The sequence below is a fragment of the Macrobrachium rosenbergii genome, chromosome 20, assembly GCF_040412425.1.
Source record: "Macrobrachium rosenbergii isolate ZJJX-2024 chromosome 20, ASM4041242v1, whole genome shotgun sequence".
In the NCBI taxonomy this organism is placed as follows: Eukaryota; Metazoa; Arthropoda; class Malacostraca; order Decapoda; family Palaemonidae; genus Macrobrachium; species Macrobrachium rosenbergii.
The window spans coordinates 5273129-5297500 of record NC_089760.1 but is presented as its reverse complement, the minus strand read 5'-3'; the positions used below and the strand labels follow the sequence as shown (position 1 = coordinate 5297500).

The 24372-nt window shown below is 38.6% G+C and overlaps 1 protein-coding gene across 11 annotated transcripts in view; it reads right to left on the bottom strand.

The window, feature by feature from the left end:
* LOC136849010 (protein tramtrack, beta isoform-like) overlaps positions 1 to 24372 on the bottom strand; it is a 93436-nt gene that overhangs the window by 55919 nt on the left and 13145 nt on the right. The window contains exon 5 of one of the 11 annotated variants that reach the window (XR_010856198.1): positions 16456 to 16621. The exons of 9 other annotated variants lie outside the window; for them this stretch is intronic. Coding sequence is in view for 1 of the 2 variants with exons in the window: in XM_067121854.1 (XP_066977955.1) it covers positions 20772 to 20825 (54 nt within the window). In the remaining variant the exon portion in view is untranslated. Of the gene's footprint in view, positions 1 to 16455; positions 16622 to 20697; positions 20826 to 24372 lie in introns of those variants that run through there. One more of the 11 variants, XM_067121854.1, reaches the window with a different exon arrangement.

Genomic DNA, 24372 nt, shown 5'->3' with positions numbered 1-24372 from the left:
CTTTGCCTGTCAAAAGTGAGAGCACTACAAATTCATGAAATTTATAAATTGAAATTGATTGGTTTGTGTGAAGTTTGTTGAATAGTATATAGGCACTGACTACTGCTGCTCCAAGAAGTTCGAAAACCCCTTTCTTGTACCACTTCCTAACTTTTTGTACATACAAAGTTTCTGGGGAAGAATGACAGCATCTTGCCATACAGTATTTACATTTAATTCAAGTGATTGTTGTTTGATTTGTGTACATTAGCCACTGATGGCAAAATACCATCATCCTCTGATTTGTTATAGCTACTAATTTCTTCATCTTCTCAACAAAATCAGATTCACTTTGGAAGGAAACTGAATTTTCATCAAAGCTGTAATCATCTGATGGTGATTCTGCATGACCATAAAAATTTTGTAGTTTTAAAAACTGATTTACGTAGACACTTTCTTACTGTGTAGAATTTCCTTCATCCATACATAATGCAGGCTTTCTACATTAAATCACAGTATATATATATATATATATATATATATATATATATATATATATATATATATATATATATATATATATATATATATATATATATATATATAATATATATATATATATATAGATATATAAATTGTAATGTAGAAAGCATGCATTACATATGGATGTAGGAAATTCTCTTCAGTGAGAAAGTGTCTATGTAAATCAGTAATTAAAAACTACAAAACAAATCAAATGGCAAAAATATTAAGATTTTACCATGTCATGTTTTAATTTGTTTTTATATATTGCAACCCTGAAATCAATGCATAATTTGCCAAATTGATTAATTACTTTGTTTCTATCCTCTCTCTCATATATATATATATATATATATATATATATATATATATATATATATATATATATATATATATATATATATATATATATATATATATATATATATATATATATATATATATATATATATATATATATATATATATATATATATATATACATATATATATAATATATATAATACAGTTAATAGGAGGCTTGGTTAATGATGATCTGATTTTATGGCGCTTTGTCTAGAAACTAAAAATCGCAATTTTGTTCAGTATAATTGGGTATTGGCGCCAATACATACCTAACAGAGATGCGATAACTGAAAATCGGCACTCTTATATCCTGATAAGCCCAAAATATAGATAAATATATATATAAATATATATTTGACCCCGGTTAGTGGCGATTTTGGTTATCATCACACCCCAGAATATTATAAACCCCCATAACTGAGGAATGCCTGCATATATATGTGTGTGTATATATATATATATATATATATATATATATATATATATATATATATATATATATATATATATATATATATATATATATATATATATTTCTGGATCGGGGTCCCGTGTCACCCGGTGAAATAGTCCATGAACCAATCAGTTTGGTTTCCCCTCTTCAGGGGGTAGTGTTGTGAATTCCTCACCCTAACTTTTTATCTACATTGAAGGTCCTCATTTTTGGTGGTCACCTTGGAAAGTACTCCTTTTACAAGGTCTGTTTCTGTGTCCAGTTTTCTCCTTGCAGGCTTTTAGACAGGACCTCGCAATTTTGTCAGGTCCTCTCCTTTAAAAAAGGGGGCACTGTCATTGGGTCTGCTATTAGGCAGGAAGTATTTTCTTAATACAAGCCTATTCAGGTGCTATTCTAAGCTCATGATCTTAGACGGTGACCACTTACATTATTTTCATTACATGAACTTAGAGGACCTTACTTATGTTCAGGGTAGAATTCTCCTAGTTTTTCAACGTTTCTATTTAAGTCTTTAATAGCATAAGAATGATGTTTATTTCTCTGTTACTATTTCACCGGGTGACACGGGACTCGATCCAGAAAAAGGATTTTGACAAAGGAAAATCTATTTCTGGAGAGGGGCCCTGTCACCCGGTGACCCACCCTGTTTTTCATTCTCTCCTCCCTTGATAAACTTCATTCTAGTGAGGTGGGTGCTAACATGGAATGCGGCTAGTGTTGCTTTGTATACAGTCCGCGAGTAGTGCATGGGCTTGTATCGGCACCTCTCTCGTTGGGACTTTTGACATTGGGAATCTCTATAGGATAAGGTTCCGTGTTTTGTAGTTCACCCTTTTCCATACACAACTCCATCTAGTGGAGCTCGCTCTGGGGTAGTAACCCAGCATTTCATTTAGCTTTCTCTGGTATCTAGCAACGGAATTACCTAGAAATAAGTGCTGAATGGACTATTTCACCGGGTGACACGGGCCCCCTCTCCAGAAATAGATTTTTCCTTTGTCAAAATCTTTATATATATATATATATATATATATATATATGTATATATATACATATATATATATATATATATATATATATATATATATATATATATATATATATATATATATATATATATTATATTATAAATATAATAGTTCAGTCCTTGGTTTATGACGGTTCAATCTTGCGTCCAGTGTTTTCAACGTTTTTTCAGATATATTCATTAAAAAAATCCAGGCCAGTTTACAATGCTTGTTCCGAGTTTGCGACACTGTCCGTTTACAACTTATATTTATAAAAAAAAATCTGTTTCTGGTTTAGCAGTATTCATCAAAAATCAGTTTCTGGTTACATTAAAACACATTCCCTGGTTACGACATTTTTTTCGACACTTTTTACACCACTTTGTAAGTGGAACTAGTTTTCTGAGCGTAGTTGCTTTTTGTATTTACTGTACTGTAACTGCATTGGTAGTTGACCGGAAAACGACCTTCCTGGGTCGATCACGCAAGCGCGTAACAATACCAAACAATCCTTCCCTCACTCATGTGTTTGCCTCCGCTGAGCTAGGTACGTTGCCTCATTGTTGATTTTCTTTAGCTGCAGTTTTTTCGTGAATTGTGCCTTCACTATGGCTCCAAAACAGTAGAATTCATCATCTGATGCTAGTGCATCCAAGAAGCCAAGGAAGAGCATCACCATGGAAGTCAAGTACGACGTAATTAAACATTCGGAGAAGGGTGAGAGTAACATCGAGATAGGCCGTGCCTTGGGCTTTAGTAGAACGACAGTTGTTACCATAGTGAAGGACAAGCAGCGTATTCTGAAGCATGTGCAAGAAGCTGCACCAATGAAGGCAAAGGTGATTAACGTGAAGCAACATAGTCAGAATGTGGTGGAGATGGGGAAGTTATTGTTGATCTGACTGGAAGACCAGAACCAACGACGTGTTCCAGTGAGCCTAAGTGTGATTCAAGAAATGGCTAGGGAGCTGCATGCAGCAGTGGTGAAGAAGAGTGGGGAAGGCAGTGCTAGTGAAGAATTTTCCGCCGTAGAGGTTGGTTTAACCGCTTTACGTCACGTGCAAATTTGCACAATGTGAAGTTGCAAGGTGAAGCTGCTAGTGCTGATAGCGTAGCAGCAGAAAGTTTCCCCAGTGGTTTGGCTGAGATAATTATGGAAGGTGGTTACACTGCTGACCAGGTATTTAATGTAGATGAGACAGGGTTATTTTGGAAAAGAATGCCAAATTGTACATACATTTCCAAGGAGGAGAGGTTAGCACCAGGCTATAAAGCTGGTAAGGAGAGGCTGACTTTACTCTTTGGGGCCAATGCTAGTGGCGATTTGAAGCTTAAGCCCTTGCTAGAGTACTTGGCAGAAAATCCCAGGGCTTTTAAGGGCTTTTTGAAGAGTCAACTCCCCATCATTTGGAAGTCCAACAAGAAAGCTTGGGTTACCTTGATGGTCTTCGAGGACTGGTTCAATGACCACTTTGTGCCAGCAGTGGAAAGGTATTGTGCCTTGAAGGGTCTGCCTTTTAAGGTCCTGCTTGTCCTAGACAATGCCCCTGGTCACCCAGCTAATCTTAGTAACATGCACCCTAATGTGAAGGTGTGTATCTACCACCAAATACTACATCCCTCATACAGCCGATGGACCTGAACTGGGAGTCACTGCTAATTTCAAGGCATACTACCTGAGGAGGACAATACGCCGTTGAAGGTCTGAAAATTTTTTTATATTTACTTGGGACAGTATTGCAGTTTGTGAACCTAATGTTTTTTTCATTACTTGAAGCTATCATTCCCAGATCGGAGGACCTCTTTGGTAGATGATGATGAATTAACAATCAAGGGCTTGACAGAGGGTTTTGTCTGGAGAAATGTTTAACTGAGGACCCCCTGAAGAATTCCAGGTTTTACAGGGAGGCTAGAAGAAAGGGAGGCTAGACTCTTTCTCTCTCTCCAACTTCTAGTCAGGTAAGGATTTCTCAACTTTTTTTTATTTTTTATTATAATGTTTTATAAATTGTTATAAATGTTAAAAAGTATTTTATCATTTGTATCATTGCAGAAGTGACTCCTAACACCCACCTGGCTATGAATCAGAACCTGAGCCTGAACCACCTGCAGTAACTGCTTTAGCTATCAGGTAAGGAATTCTGTTTAATTTTTATAATAATCATCATTTTATCATTTCCAGATCCACATTATGTGCCATTCCAGATCCTTTTCTGACAGTCCAGCCCAATTCAGTTTTGAAGAACAGGACCTTATCCTCCAACTCCAGTAAGGAATTTTAATGTTTTTTTAATGTTTTATCAGGTAAGTGATTTCATTGCTTTAGTATTTGCTGTAACTTTACATTTTTTTCTTTCAAATCCACACTTATAGCTTTTATTCCACATACCCCTGTACTACAGTACAGTACTGTACAGTAATTTTTATCTTTTATCATTCCACAAATGACACGTGTCCCCTGCTTAACTCCAAATTCACCTGCACCAGTAACACCTGCACCCATTTCATGTCCACCAGGTAAGGAATTCTTAACTTTTTAGAAATTTATATTAGCCTACACTGTTTTTAATTGTGTTGTTATACTCATACAGTACTGCTGTGTACAGTATCATTTTTATCTTTTTCATTCCAGACTCCCAAGCACCTGCAGATGCCACACCATAGCCCCCCTGTTCTCATCTACCATATGCCCGTCCCAGTAAGCAAGCCAACCACTAGAATTTGGTAAGAACACTTTCTATTTTATAAATTGTTATACATTTTATAAAATACTGTAATATTTATAATGCACAGAAGCACTTTATTCTAATCTTTATCGTGTACATTATCATTCCAGACTGACATGCACCTTTAACCTGATCTCTACTGTAACTGTACATACCCTTCCTCATGTGGCCTACATCTTTCAAATCACTAAAGGTATGGAATTCTTAACTGTTTTTACTGTTATAAATTGTTATATGTACAGTACATTTGATAAATATAAAGTAATTTACTGTACAGCTTTATTCTAATATTCCAGACTGCCCAGCACCTTTACTAGAGCTCCCTCATCCTAGCCTACATCTACAAATTACTGAAATTAGGTAAGGAATTCATTTTTTTATTTTGTACTGTTGAACATAGGTTTGTGAAATACCTGAACTGATACAGAACAGTGTAACACATACAGTACTCTGCAGGAATTTTATCTTTATCACTGCAGGCTCCCCACACATACAATCTCCATCTCCCCCAACCTAGCCTGCGGTTGTAACAGCTTTGGCAATCACTGAAATTAGGTAAGGAATTCCTAACTTTTTATAGTTTTTATACACTTATTAATCTACTGTGAAATACTGACTGTATTTATACTTTATTGCATGCAGGACTACTGTACTGTACAGTATTATATGTATACTAATACTAAATTTTTACATTCCGGAATCCCCTGAATCATGAGGCCACACCAACATTTTTCCAGGGCTAAGAAGCATGGGGTTTCCAAAAAATAAAAGTAAGAATTCACTTTTTTTTATCTTTTATATATTCTTTGGTATAAATTACAGTACCGTACACCTGTGTTAGTATAACAAAATGTATTTTACTCTTGTACAGTATATGTACAGTACTCTATACTTTATTGCATACAGGACTTTACAATTACTACTGTACAGTGTACTACTACATACTGTACTTTGTACTAAATTGTAAATTTTTACATTCCAGAACCACCAGTTTCTGGATAAACACCACATCAGAATGTAGGTAAAACATCAAGAAACATCATGCAGTATACCCAAAGGATTAAAAGTAAGGCTTTCATAACTTTTATTTCAAATTTTTATACATTTTTCTGTCATCGTATGCTGTCGTTCCGGTTTATGACGATTTTCGATTTACAACGTGGCGCAAGAACGGAACCACCGCCGTAAACCGGGGAATGACTGTATATATATATATATATATATATATAAGTAAAATGCCTTGTACAATAAAGTTAACAATTAGTGGGTTATTATAGTGTGTACCACCAGTGTACAAAGGATAAAACTTATGGAAGACATGTGACAATCATCGCCACTTGAGCCACCAGTGTCCAATTTATCTTTGAGCCACCGGTGGCTTACTTGGCGTCAGAGGAACAAAAATGTATATATATCGCCTTATGAGCCCCATGTGTCGCATGGATTTTACACTCTCTTACCCCTCAACTCTAGCAAACAAATGACCAGCGTCATCCCCTAATCGCTGTCAGCAATGAGCTGGGAAGGAGAGGGCTATGGCGTCATGGCGCCAGGAGGAAAATGTCAGATTGCTGTATGGCAGTTGACATGTTAATTGTGTATTCTGCTATACTGTACTGTAGTATACAGCTATGGTGTGATGTTACAAATACAGTACAGAGATCCCGCAAAGGCACTGAGCAGTGAAGGGTGAATGGGCATTAAGTTCATGTCACCAACAATGCTGATACCCATTCTCTTTTATCACCTTTACAGAAGAGTATGAAAGGGAAAATTGACCAGCAATGACACATGACCTGGTGTGACCCTGAAAACAATTAAATCTCAAAATGTCTAAGATGATTCTTTCAATCTTAATCAAATTCCAGTCTCTTTCTACCTAGGTGTCCAACTTCATTAACTTTACACTGCTACAACTCATGTTGGATTCCAAAACAAATCCTTTAGGCCAACACTATGAGAATCTAGAAGTGTCTGTGGCCTCACTGAACTAATTTAGAATTGATGAGATGAAATTAAGAAAAAGTGATGGCAAACACAGCATTTACAGGTGCTCAGTAGACTATTGAAAGAAGGCATGCATTAAGTATGGAGTATGACACTGGGAAAGAACATATAGAGAGAGAGAGAGAGAGAGAGAGAGAGAGAGAGAGAGAGAGAGAGAGAGAGAGAGAGAGAGAGAGAGAGAGAGAGAGAGTGGTGGTGGAACACTTAAAAAGGGTTATGGGAATGGAGGAAAGAAAATGAGACGGTAGGCTACAAGCAGATGGTGCAATACAAGAAGAGGAGTTAGGAGGAATGGAACAAGAACTATGCACAGCAGAGGAAAAGAAAAAATATTCAGAATACTAAGTATCTCAGAAAATCTGAAAATTATATAAAAGATGCAAGTATATAAAAATGAAAATGAAGAACTGTTGAAAAGAAAGAATTTTACTGGAATGATGGAGGCAATATTTTGAAAGCAATCTAAATGAAGGAAATGGACATGAACTGGAGGAAGTTGGCTTAATAATGGGACCAACAGGGAACATAACAGCTCAAAAAAGTTAGAATTAGGAATGATGAAACATGGTTGCAGGATCTCCCACAATAACAAGAGTGACTAAGTATTGAGATGAGGATGAGAGAGAGAGAGAGAGAGAGAGAGAGAGAGAGAGAGAGAGAGAGAGAGAGAGAGAGAGAGAGAGTCTACACTTAAAATGGGTACAAAAGGTGTGACCATAAAATATAGTCATGTCCAAGTACAGTACTGAGATTATATTACAAAAGGATAACTGGGAGAGATATGGTATCGAGTGGCTGGAAATAAGACCAGATATCTTAATTATTAAGACAGTTTGGACATGGGATGAGCTGGAATGAAGAAAAGCAGTAGCTTTGGAAGAAAAGAACAAAGGCCTGGGAAATAAAGGAAAAGGGAGATAGACGAAGACAAGACTTAATGGAAGTTCAGGCTGAAAGAGCAAAAGCTGAGAGAAATGACTTCATGTCTAACCCATGAAATGGAAAAGCTGCTGATGATGATGCTGACTATTTCCAGTTCATCACTGTGATTTACAATTAATCCAATGACAAATATGTAAACTGCAAACTGTGGGTTATCACCAACATCTCACTTAGGAATACAGTACAGTAAACCCTACGTATTCACAGACTCACGTATTCGCTGATTTCTCTGTGGAATGTATCTTCCCATTATTCGCGGAAAATTCGCCCATTTGGGGTATTTTTCACTGAGAAATATTCACTAAAGTAATTACTGTATTTTCACATCATTTTCATGACTAAACGCACTTTCTGTGATAAAACTATTAAAATACTCAAGTGTAAGCATTTTCAGAGGGTTTTTCTTGTGTTTAAACTATCAAAATAGGCAGTTCTAAGTGTTTTTAGAGGGGTTTTAAGTATTCGCAGATTTTAGCTATTCACGGGGTGTGTGTGTGTGTGTGTGTGTGTTACACACTTGTTTTGTAGGGTCTTAACAAGTCTATTGCAGCAAAACAGCATAATCTGCAAACAAAACTGTACACGGGTATACCATACTGGGATGGTAATGATAAGAAACTACATAATACAGGCATTCCCCGCTTACCAGCAGCATTGGTTAATGGTGTTTCAGTTTTACGAAGCTTGGCTAGTGACATCGTTAACCAGATTTTCAGTGGTGGTAAGTGATTTTTGGTGCCAGTAAGTGGTTTATTGGCATCAGTAAGCAGTTTATCGATGCAGATAACCGGCTTACGGCATCGTCAAGCAGTTTATTCGCGTTTACGGCATTGTAAACTCCATTTATTAACATAATTATTGTGATGTTCTGGTTAAGCATGATTTTTGGTTATCAACGCCTGGCTGAGAACGGAACCCGCACCATTTACCAGGGACTGCCAAATGAAAAAATATCTATATTCCAATAGAGTCAAGCTAAAGAAATTTTGCATATCCATTTTTACTAATAACTATCATGTATACCCAAACAAAGAATTAGGCTTGAGAGCCAGAGGCTGTATTATAAGCATATACAATCACAAACATTGCCAGAGGCTGTATTATTTACAATCTACATTTTGCAACTACCAATCTTTGTTTACTTGGTGGGTTACACACCATGTTATCTTGTTTTTTAAATATTAAGTACTGTATTGTTGTACTGATGTAATGGTTTGTTTTTTCACAGGTAACTTTCCAAAATATTGTGCTTGATGTTTATTTTCCAAACATTTGCATTTCGTTACACGCTCTCCAATTCCCATTGATCAACAACTACTGTCTCATTGCACTTACTTAAAATATAAAGATGGATTGCTTGCAGGACTACAAAATTTCTAATGACTGGACAGGAAGAGGCCACTGCCTATCTTTGTATCTCATTTCCCAACATACAAAATCATATTTTTCATGTGCATTTACCTGCTGAAGGTAAAGAAAGAGGACTATTCAAATATGATACATAGTGCAAGTGGGGTACCAGTAGTGGGTGCAGTACAGTATTAGGGAAGGCTGAGCTAATCCTGAGATGACGCACACCAACATCTCCCTTGCTCATGCACAATCAAACAAATCTAGTTAAATAAGTGTACAATAAACATATTGTATACAGTATGTTTTAACATAAATCCCATCAGTTTAAATAAATAAGTCTTTTTATTGAAGTAACTTACCCAGTAATTACATCGCTGTAGTTTCTTACTCGACTGCAGCTTGAATTTTTGACATTCGCGGGAATACTCTACTTCTTCCATACGAGTCGGTGACTAGGCCCCTCCCACTTTCTAGGAAGGAGAGGAACAGCTCTTGAAAAGTGTTTCTATTTGTTTTTGCCGTCCTAGAGCTCACACAGTTGTAGAAACGCAGCTTGAGTTTTTGGAATTCATCTTGTTAGCTTCCATGTTTCAGTGAAGTATTCTGAATTGATTGCCTTCGGCGCTAGTTTTTGTTGCTTAGCTGCTGATTTTGACTTTTTCTATCTAATTTTGACTTCTGTCTGATTTTGATTATTGTTTAAGAATTGTTTGGGACTTGCTGTGTCGACAGGCGAGATTTGCTGATCGGTTATTCAATACTTCAGTAGTTCCATATGAGAATCACTGTTGGCTGTTTTTCCTTAGTGTTCTCTTGGAAGATTTTCATAGTGTTTATGCAACCTTTGTCATTTTTTGTTTAGTTTTTGATTATGTCAGACTTTAGCTCATCCAGTTTTTGGTATTTCGGCCACCAGGTTAACGAAAGAGTCATATGACGCTCATACCATTGGTTCTCCTTGAAGAGGTCAGGTCTGTTCAATTAACCTAATGTGTAAGGAGTGTGTAGGTTGGGATGAGAAGACGTGGAAGAACTTAGCTTCTCAAGTAAAAGTATATCTTACTTTAACCAGACCACTGAGCTGATTAACAGCTCTCCTAGGCTTGGATTAGATTTATTTGAGCTAAGAACCAATTGGTTAAGCAACGGGACCTACAGCTTATTGTGGGAATCATCTTTCTAAGCTAGAAAGAGAGACAAAAAGAGGAAAGCGGCCGCTAGATCCGATAGTAAAGGTTTAGATAATAGCTCAACTCCCAAACTGGTGAGTATTGATGTACTCATTGTTACCTCTCCTGTTTCTAATGTATCTTTCACGCCAAGCCCTCCTGCTCCTCCCTCACCTGTCTCCTGCGCTCCCAAACTGGACCACTTCGCCAGCCTAGAGCAAGTTCAACCAGAAGTTTGGTCTAATGGTAAGGTACAGTGAAATAACTGGGTGAATCAGTGTGTTTCTTGATGAATAAATTCAGTGATAAAAGTGCCAGTGAAGTGACTGTTGAGGAGGTGGCTACCAGTCCTGCCGATTCTCCCAGGCAAAGGTCACTGCCAGACTCCCCTATCTCTGGGAGGAAGCATACTGGAGGCCCAAGGGAGGTTGGTGGGATCTGTACACAGGTAGTCACCAACTCAGTCGGGCCTGTTGTGCCCCAGTCTGCGACAGAAGGCTGCTGGAGAGATGTATCAGATGTCCACCATCTCTCCTTGAGCCCAGGAACATCCAGCCCAGATTCAAGGTGCCAGTGGCATTTCTCAAAGAAGTCTGGCCCTTAAAGAGGAATTCTTCTGGTCTGGAGTAATCTTCAATCCCCAGCAAAAGGCCTGAAGAGCCTATCCGGAGCCCCCAAGTGTCTTGCAGTTTTTGGGACAGCCCTGAGCAGCTACCTTCAGCTCATCTGTCTCCTGACTGCCAGTATCTGGCACCCAGTAGCACCCGAGCATCATTTGGCTCCCGAACTTCTGTTATCCCACAAGCGGCCAGTAGTGCCCAAGCGCCCCATAGCGCCCAAGTGCCCATCGGCCAGGCGCCCAGTTCCAGCTGTCTGCTCGGCGACAACTCCAGCTACATGCTCGGTGACAATTCTCTTGCATCAAGTTTCTTCAGTTGCAGATGAGGAGTTAGATTCTTCTCTAAAATCAATTCAGCACCAGATGAATAGTATTTTAGATCTTTTGAAGAAACCTCTTCCGTGGAAGACTCCCTCGGACCCTTTGGCTCTGCAGTTGTCATCAAAAGAAGAGAAGTGCAGGATTCTTCTCCGTCAACATATGTTGCCCTCATGAAGTTTTTTCTTGTGGCATTTCCAGACTACTTCTCGCTCATGGCTCCTGCAGCGCCATAGTCAAACTTTTTGATGAATAACCAGTCTGACTACTCCCGAGAACAGTTCTATCTTCGTCTGCTAGGAAGGCTCTGGAAGATGTGGATCTTTGGCTTTCGGAGATGATTCAAGGGAAATCCTCTTTCTGCATTCTCCCTCTGCACCTGTCTCAGAAATGCTACCAGTCTTATTCTGCCAGAGGAGCTCCCACCCTGGGAGTAGCTGCCTCCTCCCAGGGAGCTTTCTCTGTGCTGACGGATTCCGCACGCAGGTCTGCATTTGCTGCGGCTAAAGTCATGTTTTCCGGGACAGAAATTGATCACTTGTTGAAGAATCTCTTCAAGACTTTGGAAGTGCTAAGTTTCCTTGACTGGTCAGTTGGAGCTTTAGCAAAAACGATACAGGACTTTTCTGCACTCTCTGAAGATTGTTCTTTGGGTTGGCTCAGTGTTATCTACTGCATGGACAGAGCTATTAGAGATGCTTCCCAGGAATTGGCCTCCCCTTTTCGCCATGTGAATTTTAAAGAAAAGAGAGCTCTGGTATTCATTCACCTCCAAGAGTGTTACTGCCTCTCAGAGGTCAACTCTCCTTTTCTCCCCTGCTGATTGTCAGCACCTTTTCTCTCAAGAAGTGGTGAATGAGACTACTCTTGAACTCCCGAAGAAATTAACCCAGGACCTTTTGGACCAATCCACTAGATGCCTTAGGGATTGGTCCACTTTTTCATTCAAATCTACTTCACCTCTTCAGAGACAGCCATTTCAGGGAGGAAGACAGCGATCTCAGTCTAAACCTTGGGCTAGCGTCCATTTCTCCTCCCGAGCCATTAAGAAATCTTCAAAGCCTGCATTGAGAAAGTGAATATGCAGTCCTCCATGCACCCGTGGGTGCCAGGCTCAACTGTTTTGGGGGAGTTGGAGCACCAAAGGGGTAGAACCATGGATTGCAGAAGTGCTGAAGGAAGGGTACTCAATTCCTTTCAAAAAGAGGCCACCCCTAATCAGGACACCAATCGCACTGACAGTGTACTCTGCAGGATCAGAGAAGTTTATAGCCCTGTTGGAGGAGGTCTCATTGCTCCTCAAGAGAGGTGATAGAAGCAGTAGAGGGCATCAAGTCGATGGGGTTTTACAATCGGCTGTTTGTTGTTCCCAAATCAACTGGAGGACGGAGACTGGTCCTCGATGTGAGCGCCCTGAATGTTTTCATCGAGAAAACAAGATTTAAGATGGAAACAGATCAGTTCGTTCTTGCATCCATCCATCAGGGGATTGGATGATCTCCCTAGATATGCAAGATGTAAATTTTCACATCCCGATTCATCTGGCGTCAAGAAAGTTTTTGAGGTTTGTGTACCAAAAGAATTTCAATTCAGAGCACTGTGCTTCGGCCTGCCGACAGCCCCACAGGTCTTCACAAGAGTTATTGCCCCCTTAGCAAAGTGGCTGCACTTGACAGGTATCAACATCCTTTCATACCTGGACGATTGGCTGATTTGTTCGCCCAAGAAACTACAATGTATGGAGGACCGTCGAAGAACCCTACTTTTAACCCAAAACCTAGGACTACTGTACTAGTAAATCTTCAGAAATCTCAACTGACCCCCTCTCAGAAGATTCTTATTTGGCTTTTCCGTCCCCCAAAAGGATAGAGTCGTGCCTGAAAACAGTGAATCATTTCCTTTCAGAACGGAATTGCTCAGCAAACGAGTGGGTGAGTCTGCTGGGCACATTGTCATCAACAGAACAATTCGTCAGGCTAGGGAGGCTACGTTTAAGAGCTCTACAATTCTTCCTGAAGAGCAGTTGGGACAGGAAGACCCAGCCAGACTCTTTTGTCTTCCCGATCATGACAGAGATCAAAGAAGACCTACGGTGGTGGCAGTCTGTGGACAGATGTGCAGAAGGGAAGTCTCTGCTTCCTCTGAACCCCGTCCTGAACTTCTTCTCCGACGCATCAGACACAGGCTGGGTAGCCCATCTAGGAGACAGAGAGACGTCAGGAACTTGGTCTCAGGAGAAGAGCAGTTTCCACATCAACAACAAAGAATTGAGAGTAATTCATTTGGGTCTCATGCGCTTTCAGGAAGAAGTACAAAGCAAAGTAACAGCAGTCCACTCAGACAATACCACTGCACTAGCTTACATCAGTCATCAAGGGGGAACTCACTCATTTTCTCTCTTCGAGACTGCGAAGTCGCTTCTCCTTTGGGCAGATCGGATGAATGGTCATTACATCGGTACGCAGTTTATGATTTCATGGGATTTTAATTTAACTTTTATTGATACTTTGCTGTGGTTAACTGAATATCAATATTTTAAAATTAGTAAATTATTTTTTTATCATAAAAAATGTATTTAGTCATGAAAATAAAAATAAAAATCAGTAATTAGTGAACATTGCTCAATGAAAAAATCTGCAAATGTGAATTTTCTTCCGTCATATGTGTTAGACGGAGTCATCCGAAATATTCCCGTGAGAATCGTAAGAAAACCTTACTTTTAATCCTTTGGGTGTTTTGAAAACAACGAATCCTGCATCTTTATTACCCTGTACAGTATTGAGTTTTTCTATATAAATAAAAAAAAAAAAACACACCATTCTGCTGTTTTGGATGCATATTTCTTCTGATCGTCATTGGACTGGCGTCCTCCGATATCATAGGAAAACCTTACTTTTAATCTTCAGGTGTCTTGAAAACAATGTATCCTGCATTTATATTAACCCTTAAACGCCGAGCCTCTATTTACGAAAGTGTCTGCCGTATGCCGGCGGGGTTTGGGAGTTAGCGCCGAAGTGGAAAGAAAGTTTTTTTTTTAAAATCACAGCATGCTTAGTTTTTAAGATTAAGAGTTCATTTTTGGCTCCTTTTTTTTCTCATTGCCTGAAGTTTAGTATGCAACCATCAGAAATGAAAAAAATACCATTATCATATATCAATATTGGAATATATGACAGGGCGAAAAAAATTTCATATATAATTGTATACAAATCGTGCTGTCAGCAAAACGGTTAAAGCTAATGAGTTTTTTTTTTGTTGTATTGTACATTAAATTGCGATGATTTTAGTATATAACAAATTGTAAAACAATCAAAGCAACACAGAGAAAATATTATCATAAAATGATGCATGAATTCATAACGTGAGGACGTAAAAAGTTTTTTTTTCAAAAATTCACCATAAATCGAAATATTGTGCTAGAGACTTCCCATTTATTGCAAAATGAAGGTAAATGATTGAATATTACTAGAATGTAAGATTTTTAGCTTACAATTGCATTTTTCGACCATTTCGGTCCAGTCAAAGTTGACCGAAGGTTGAAATTCTGGAACTTATCGTGATAAGTGCAATATTCATACCTCAAAGCTGTGCTAGTGCTCCTAGCAAGCAATGTAAAAGTTTTATGTCATTCTTTGAGAAGGATCATATTTATTATGTAGTACTTCCAGAGGCCAAGTTTGCTTCCCAAAGTTTTATGCATATTAACTCCAGCAAGCAAACCTGGTCTCTAAAAGTACTACATAATCTATCTTTCAAGGGTGTCTGCCAACACTAGAGAAAAAGCAAGAGGTGGTAGAAGAAAAATCCTCCATGCTCACAGGTGGCTAGCAAGCTTGGAGAGTGCATTTATCAAATGGTAAAATCTTCAAAGCCCTAAAACCATAAGAGAAAATGCTGAAGGGTTTATTTGAGCCTATCTACTTAATCCCATTCTTGCTATTCAATCCTTGAGATGAGAAAATGTCTGGGGTGGAGTCAGCCAATTGCAGATCACAACATACCTCTGGTACGCCTCCACGCTAAAAGTACCACAAACACTCTAGCATTTCACTAAAAGTAGCCTCATCCTGCTCCGCTAGCACACCATCTAGAGACTCAATGGTTCAACTGAATGGACTTTGCCCAACTTCAAGTCAAAACTTGTCCTCTTAGGTGCAATAGGAGCATCATCTCTGATTTCCACCACAGAATTACCTTCCTCTTAGTGAGCTGTTAAGAGGAACTCACAGAGCTGAGGATATATTTAAAAATGGAATTAGAAGACAAAGCAGGCAGTGAAGATGAATAAGTCATCTTCAAAACTGATTCTTCTCAATTCCTCTAAAATATGATTTACCAAGGGCCTATGAACACCTGGGATTTTGGGAATCCTAAAATGTCACAATCTCTGAAACAAAGGAAATCTTGTTCCTCTCTTTCATCTACTGAAATTATGTCTTGATCTGATATAGATGAGTTTTTACTAAAATTGCTGCACAAATCTTGGAATGAAGGATGGCTGCAATACCTCTACAAAATACTCCTAGAATCATTGTAAGATTCACCTTGGCCCTTAACAACAGGGAATTCTACTACCCTACGATGCTTGGCTTATTTCTCTCACATATGATTGGCTATTGTAGTTTGCAGATGAGTGACTTTAATCATGAGAGGCTCAGATATGTGTCTTAAGTTTTATAAAGATGAGTGGCTCCTGTTCCTTAAAGCTGACTTAGCTTGATTCCTTAGAAGATGAATGCTAAGATTATTTGAAACCAAGTGGTTCAAGTCATTTTAAATCCGAGCACCTTAGGTTTTCGTAGGATGAGTGGCTCAAGTCCTGTGAGAAGAGTAACTATAGTCCTTAGAAGATGAGGACCCATAATTGTACAGGTGAGGAGCTTTGATCAACTGGTAAAGAGTGGCTGAAGTGTGCCGAGTGATCTACAAACTGAATTCAAGGGAACAAGCATAATCTTTAATAATACTTGTACTAAATAGGCATTACACATAAACTTAAACTTGCACTAACAATTGCCATGTCTGGTCTGGGGAAGAAGATTGCTTTCATCTCTGCTTAGGTGAGGTGGCTTCCTGGCTCGAAAATACAGAGGCACGTCATCAAAGTGTTGTTTTATTGGCAGTGAGAAAATGACTTGCTGAGTGAGTTATCGATGGTGGAATCATTATTCATCTTACTGCAAATAAAAATTTCAGACCATTTAAGATAAAACTTATCAAACAATGTATATGACAGCATGTACACATTATGGCAGTGAAACATCACTGATGTAAAATTCTTGAACTTGAATTTGTTCAAGAAGGCCTGCTTCTAAATCAAATTTAAAAAACTCCACTACTCTTGTAACTTTTATTCTCTCCAAGGATCTTGGTAAGGACGTACCTGCCATTCCACTCTTGTGTCTTACAAGAGAAACCAGTTCATATAATCTCCAAGACTGGGATAAGATCAACAAGTGCTTCACAGTCAAGGATACCAGACAGTCATCACAGTATGATTCGGAGGCAAAGGGTCATGTCCCACTTTCTAGACAAGTTGTTATGCTCCAAAGGGGATATCTCCTTCATGATGTCCATCATTTTATTCTCATTTTGATCTCAAAGTAAGTTTCTGACTCTTAAGTTTAAAATCATTACACAGGATGGGATATCTCCTTGGAAGTACAGTAGTTAAACTCCTGCTTGTTTTGCTAGCTTGTTTGCTTCTTCAAATCCATGTAGTACCCCAAATCCACCAGCAACCAGCAAAACCTAATATTTATTCCTTTGTACTAAAAATATGAAACTATGGTAAATTTCCTATTTTTATGGTATTATAGGATTAATGGACTTAAAAACTGCAAGAGTCTGAGTTTCCTCATCTACCATGTCATTTTTAAAATTACTAAAACAGGTTTAGATGTAAGAAAAACCTATTTTTGGTAGTTGCTGATGAGTCCTCAAAGAGTTACCCTTCCATGGTCTACCAGAGCTCCAATCCCATGCCTTTTCCTCAGGGAAGTGGGAGGGTTCTGAAGACTCAACAGCAACTACTATAAATAGGTTTTTCCTATGTCAAAACCTGTTTTTTAATAGCGAAGTCGCTTGTTTCGTCCTCAAGGAGCTTTACAAAGAAACTGACAGGTGGCGACAAGGCTTAAGCTCTCAATTTTTACTCCCAATACCCCAAAGAAAAAACATTTCTGGTCTGAGGTCAAGCCACAAAATAAAAACCCCATTCTTTATTCCAAATACTCCTCAGGTTTTCGTACCAAAGAACAAGAAACTACAGGCAGTCCCCGGTTAACGGCTATCCGGTTTTACGGCACTTGTCTAGCAACAAAAATCAGCGATTTCCGCTTATCGCACTGATAATTGGGTACTGGCGCTGATACATAGCCCTAACAGAGGCGCCGATAACCGAAAATCAGCGCTTTTCAGGGCCAGTAACCCCAAAAATCACCGATTGTCGGTTATCGGTGATTTTTGGTTATCATCACACCCTCAGAAAGGAAACCCCGCCGATAACCGGGGACTGCCTATATACACAAACTTATGTTTTAGGATGCAGTTCTACAGTGGCTTACCTAAGCATGCGGGGTTTGGTTGCAGTACTGTCGCCCTTCTCCCAGCGATAGTTAGCATACTCACTGTCAATACGACCCCTGGTTTTCTGCTGCAGCACCTAGGGGTTAAGACTAATCATACCACCTACTGATACACAGAGTAGTTGATTTGTTTGCGCTCACGGCAATACAGTGATGTTTTTCAAAAAATACTGTCTCTGATGACCACCCTGTACATTCGGAGACTTCTTTGAAAGAAACATTTCTGAAGAATGCCAACAACTTACTTTTCTAATATCATGTGACCTAGGAAAGGAGTGGTGTGGATTTGCCTTTTTAATGAGAGAAACTACAATCATTCTCAGCCCTTGCAGGGAGTGTTTGTTTGTGCTAGGGTGAAGGAGAATCGGACCCTCTGGGATGTTCGCTGTGACTTCTAGGTAACCTTAAGTGCTTGTAAGTGTATAGCTTAGTTCTACCAGACCACTGAGCTGATTAACAGCTCTCTAGGGGAGGATTACACTTATTTTACGTGGCTAAGAACCAATTGGTTCTACAGCTTATTGTGGAAAACCACATTATAGCGAGAAATGAATTTCTATCACCAGAAATAAATTCCTCTAACTCTTCATAATGCCCATCATGACGGTCTGAAGCTCAACCAATTGCCAACAAAGTGCTTTTCTTATCAAAATGTCTGCTAAATTGAGTTTTCTTATCAAAATAGATTTCTTTCTTAAAGGATTCTCATTCTTGGCTAGGAATGACGAACCAGGGGACAATAATAATTGATGGTCAGCTGTTTGCACAATGTATCATCCTGTCTAAGAGAGCCCAGCTCACTAATGCAAGCTCCTGAAGCTAACACAATCAAGAAGATTGCCTTTTGCAGCATGTGAGTTGTGGTTGTATTGGGTCCACTGAACTGAGAGGTTGATATACTGTAAGTCCAAGCACCTTGCTCAGGGACCAAGTTATTGGAGGCCTTTCAGGAAACAGGTCTTTATAGTGCAAAAGACCAGAGAAGGGAAGTGACAATTTCTATGTTAGAGTCAATCCCGAATCCATAAAGCAAGGGTTCCATTAATGCTGCCTTGCATGCCATGATTGTTGTAATAGCAAGGCGTTTGTCTTCGAAAAGGTTTATAAGAAATTTTAAAAGTGATTCTCAGGATGGATATAATCTAACCATATCTTCCATAATATATTTGCTGTTTTATCTGGCTGAGGCTACCTTTTATCTGATATTCAGCCGTTGCTTTACTTAAACTGAACTACTTTTTTAGACTAATAGTATGATACAGCCTTAAAAAGGGGTTCCTACTTAATCTGGTTAAGTACTGCCTGGTCTAGGTTTACTGTATTTTACTTTTAAGGATATAAGCTACATAAGACCCTACTGTATGTATTCATGTATGGTCAAGTTCTCATGTTAACCTTATGCTGACACATCAGGTGGAGGTTCAAATGCTGCCACTGGCATCAGAATATCTTCATTTGGAACTTAACCTTTGTGGTGACAAGCACATCCAAAAATTGTGGAAAAACTGTTAAGAGGACTTTGTGGCTATTACAAATACATATATATATCTGGTGAAAAGCAGACCAGTAGGTTCTTTATGAATTTAAACCCTTATGAGTTACATCTCTAAGTAAAACCTAACAAATGTAGTCATGTTTATAATTACAGTCACATCGGTGGTTACATTAAAAGTAACCAAAGCTGCTACGGCCATGGCCACAAGACTCTTATTTGAAATCTGCACTGGATCAATATGCACTTAGGATTACTTTCCCCAGCCAAAATATATTCTCTTTGCCATGCCAATCGATAAAACTAACCATTAACATCCTTTTCTAAAAACAAGAGTTTATCTAGGTTACATCCTATGGCTGTGACAAAACACAGAGTAAGATTTTTCTTGTTAGCTAAGCAGGGAGGGCAGGTCTAACAATGAGCTAGGAAACCTGGCATTCAAGACTGGCCAATACTCCAAAGTTTTTGGTGTGTGACACCTGGCTGGATAAGGCATGAAGCTCACTTACTCATCGAGGAGAATCTAAGGTTAATAGTAAGGCTGTTTTCAAAGTTATTTAGGGGAAAAAGATCAATGAATTCAGAGTATCTCTAGAAAGGTATCTGAAAACTAACAATAGATCCCATGTTTTCAAGCATCTCAGTGAAGCCTCCCCTTAGAAGTTCTGCCACATATGTCATAAATCATTTGATTATTATTATTATTATTATTCAGAAGATGAACCCTATTCATATGGAACAAGCTCACGGGGACCACGACTTGAAATTCAAGCTTCCAAAGAATATGGTGTTCATTAGGAAGAAGTAAAAGGAAGTAAAGGGAAATAAAGAAAGAGGTGGTCTCACACACTAAAAAAGAAAAAAATAAATTAGCAAATTAATAAATACTAGATAAAAATGTATTACAATGCAGAGAGAATAGTATTAGGGTAGTAATGCATTGCATCTTCACTTGAACTCTGGAAGTGCCAACTGCACGATATCCTCAGGCAGACTGTTCCACAGTCCAACGGGTGAGGAATAAAGGACCTCTGGAACTGAGCAGTTCTTCAGTGAGGCACATTTACTGCATAACTGTGCTGCTGTTCAGCAAATCTGGTTGCTCTCGGCAGCTCTAATAAGCTCATGTGGCTGTCTGACTCCTCTAATGATAACATAACTGATGCAGCTAATTCTGACCTGTGGGCAACCAAACACTCTTCTGAGGTATCAGAAGCAGGTGGGAGCAGGTGGTTCTAAGGGGACTCATACTCCAAGACTGGCTACATCTTGCAACAATCTGTGGTCAAACACGACTTCCTGAGAGTTTCAGAATAAGACAAAAAATAGCATTGCATCAAGAAAATTAAATTTCCAGTGATAAAGAATACTATCCCTAAGCTCATATGCCATATATCGGAAACATCCAACTCCCCAAGGAAATCTTGAAGGGTCAAGCCACAAATTTCTGAAGAATATTGAAGTGTTATTCACACATCTGACAAGCAAAGAATGACTGCCATTTACTAACATGATCACCCAAGAACCTAGATATATAAGCAGATAGGTGGAAAGGGGGCTCTTCTTATTCTGGGATATTTTAGGAGACAGCTGCTAAACGGATTAGGCTTAAAGTAATGGGTGTGCATTAAAACAACTCTACTTCCACTACCATTGAAATTAAAATCAGTATCATTTAATAAATTCACAATAACAAAAAGATTATGAAAATCACTTGATGAGAGAATCAGGCATGTGAGAATGAACATGGACACAATTCTTAGTGTTCTGGTCAGTATGCCGTACACTTCAAAGGCAAGTTAAAGCAATTTCACCACCATCTTCAAGGAAGCCCCCCTTTACCTTATAACAACTGATACCCCACCAATACTTCTTGACTACTTTGAACAATATCCTATCACCACCTTCAGCAGGTAAAAATGCATAAAATATATAGGTTGTTCTTAGTGCATGAGCATATACAACATAATGTAAGGAGTGTAACACAGCTTAGCATGAAGTGTGGCATTAAAAATCCTGATGAAACAAAAAATTAAAAAAATCACTTACCTACAATTTCTGCCAGAGTAAACAAAAATACCAAGAAAATGCTATGCTACAAATGCTGTATGGTACTATACACTTCCAAAAACCATCAATTAAACAGCTCTTCTTTAGCCTTTTCAATCAAGAGAAAAACATGAATACTGAAGTGATGATGGATGCATGCAACCAAGTTTTTCTTAATGGGTGGAATTTGTTCTCAACATTTTGAAGAATGACCTTTAAACAACACAAGCACAACAATGTTTTGCATTTTACAGGGTTGACAACTGTTTTAAGTGATAACAAGAAGTTCTTTGCACTCAGCCATGAAAAACCGCCACTACACTATTTATATTTCTGTATCAAGGCCAAGTTTATATTTAAGACAAAATTCTTGCTCCTTCTGCCATTTCTAATACTTCACCATTTGTTCATGGTTCTGTTTTCTTTCACAGTTTCCTTACTTTTTTTATGGCATTTTCCATTCAAAATCTTTAAATTATTCTGTTCCCTAAGATTCAGCCTTCATATTTCTCCTTCCTTCAAAAAAATATATTTTCATAATAAAATTAAGTTTCATATATACATGCAGTCCCCGGTTATCGGCAGGGATCCATTCCCAACAGCGTGACGATAACCGAAAATCGGCGATAACAGCGCCGATCCTAGGTTATCGGCGCCGGTATCTGGTTATCAGCATCGATAACCGGGGATCAGTGCCGCCGATAACCGAGGATCAGCACCGATAACTGGAGATTGGTGCCGATAACTGGGAATCGGTGTCGAAAATTGTCGTCGCTAGACAAGTGCCAAAAAACAGGATCGCCAATAACCAAGGCCACCGATAACCGGGGACTGCCTGTACTCACCAAGTAATTGCATAACTAAAATATCTACCTCGCACAGCAACTTTTTTTGAATTTCGCAGGCTTCTGGGGCTTCCAAAGCTTCAAGACAATCTCCAGGCTCTTCGAAGCCTTTCGTCTCTGATTACTTCTCCGTAAAACTCTGTTCTTTAGTCTTGTGCGCGAACGGGCAAAGCCCACGTTCTTGGAGATGAATTCAAAGGGCTTCTGGGAACTCTGAAGGCCTCTAGTCTTTCCTGGAGACAAGAGGCTTCAAAGATTTCTTTGGGAGAAGCCTACATTCTTGAAGGGAAGTGGATCCAACAGGAATCCGTTCAGGAACTGAAGATGGCTTCACAGGATCCTGGAGTCTTTAAGAATTTAGGAAGACATTATAATCCCATTGGCATTTTTCCAGGAATGCTTCAGGAGCTGAAGACTGCTTCAAAGGATCCTGGAGTCGTGAAGATGTCTACAAGAATACGTTTCTAATCCAATAGGAGTTTCTCCAGGAGGTGGAAGAATTCTTGGCGGAATGATTCTGAAGACAGATTCTAGTTTTTCCAGAGACATGTCACACTGCATTCAAGCTCCCACTTGACATCCATCCTGATTTCTACTGCCATTTCTCCAAAAAAGAAAAGCAGCTTATTCAAAAAACTTATATTATTTGGGACAAGGCGCCTATGGTATCATCTGACATTTTGGACATTATTGATTATGTTTTGCATGACCTGATGAAGCTAAACACCCCAATTGGTTCTAAAGTAATGGTGCTTGGCGGTGACTTCAGGCAGATCTTGCCCATTGTACAGCCAGGCACCAGACTGCAAATTACTGTCTTGGAAAATGCATCAAAAGCAGCCACGTATTCCGGTACTTTCAAAGGCTAACGCTAATGGTTAACATGCGAGCTTGACCAGAGGTAATTGCGTTTGGTCAGTGGTTGCTGCAACTTGTTAATGGTACATAGCCAAGCCCTCAGAATGCCAAGAATGAATTTTTGGTTGCTGCAAGTTCTCCATGTTTTAGGATGAAATAAAATGTGTTGAGACTGAGTAATGTTAACAAAATGTTTATATATTTTCAAGGACAATTTTTTTTTCTAAAAAAGTAATGTATAGAGGTTTTTCAAACCAAAACGTAAGTTGTTTAGCCTTTATAATTTATATGAAGTGTTTAATTAACCTCATGGCAACTATGAACCACTTGCATTATGAGGATCACAGTAAATACTACTCCGGTTGTACAATTTCAATATTAATTACATCAGAACTATTAATAAAAAACTAGCAAATGCGAGCGATAGTGAGCATCTGCTAGTCAATCCTTGGCTTTCTCAATTCAGTGACTATTTCTTACCTTCTGTATTCATGGTCAGGAATTCTGTATGATTACATTTTTCCGTCCATGCAACTTTTCATCTTAAAAAATAAAATAAAAGGCCGTCTATGGTGTTCTTTGGAGCCAGGATCTAATCCTTCTCAATCAGATTCCATAAACAAAAAATAAAATAAGAAAAACTGTCCTTCCATTTGACAAAAATTTCCAATCTGGCAAACACTCTCCAAGACAGGAGATTGGTGGCTCCTGCACCAGATTACTAAAAAACCTTTAAGTGTTATTAAATATGAAAAGTCCTTGGGGTTTGTCAATCACATTCATTCTACAGAATTTCTGATCTCTATATGGGAATTACTTGATAAAAATGACATTTTTATGATAAAATAAAGTTTTATATATACTTACCAAGTAATTACATAGCTAACAGTTTCTATTATCGGCAGCTAAAATTTGAAACTCACTGTAGCGATTCTTTTGTTTTGGTGTAGGTACTAACCCCACCCAATTTTGGAAAAGAGGAACAACTGAGCAAATAGCTTCAATTTGTTTTTGCCATTAATTCCATGCTAGGGGAGGAGGGAGGGCTCCCATTCTGTAATTAGTTGATAAGTATATATAAAACTTTATCATAA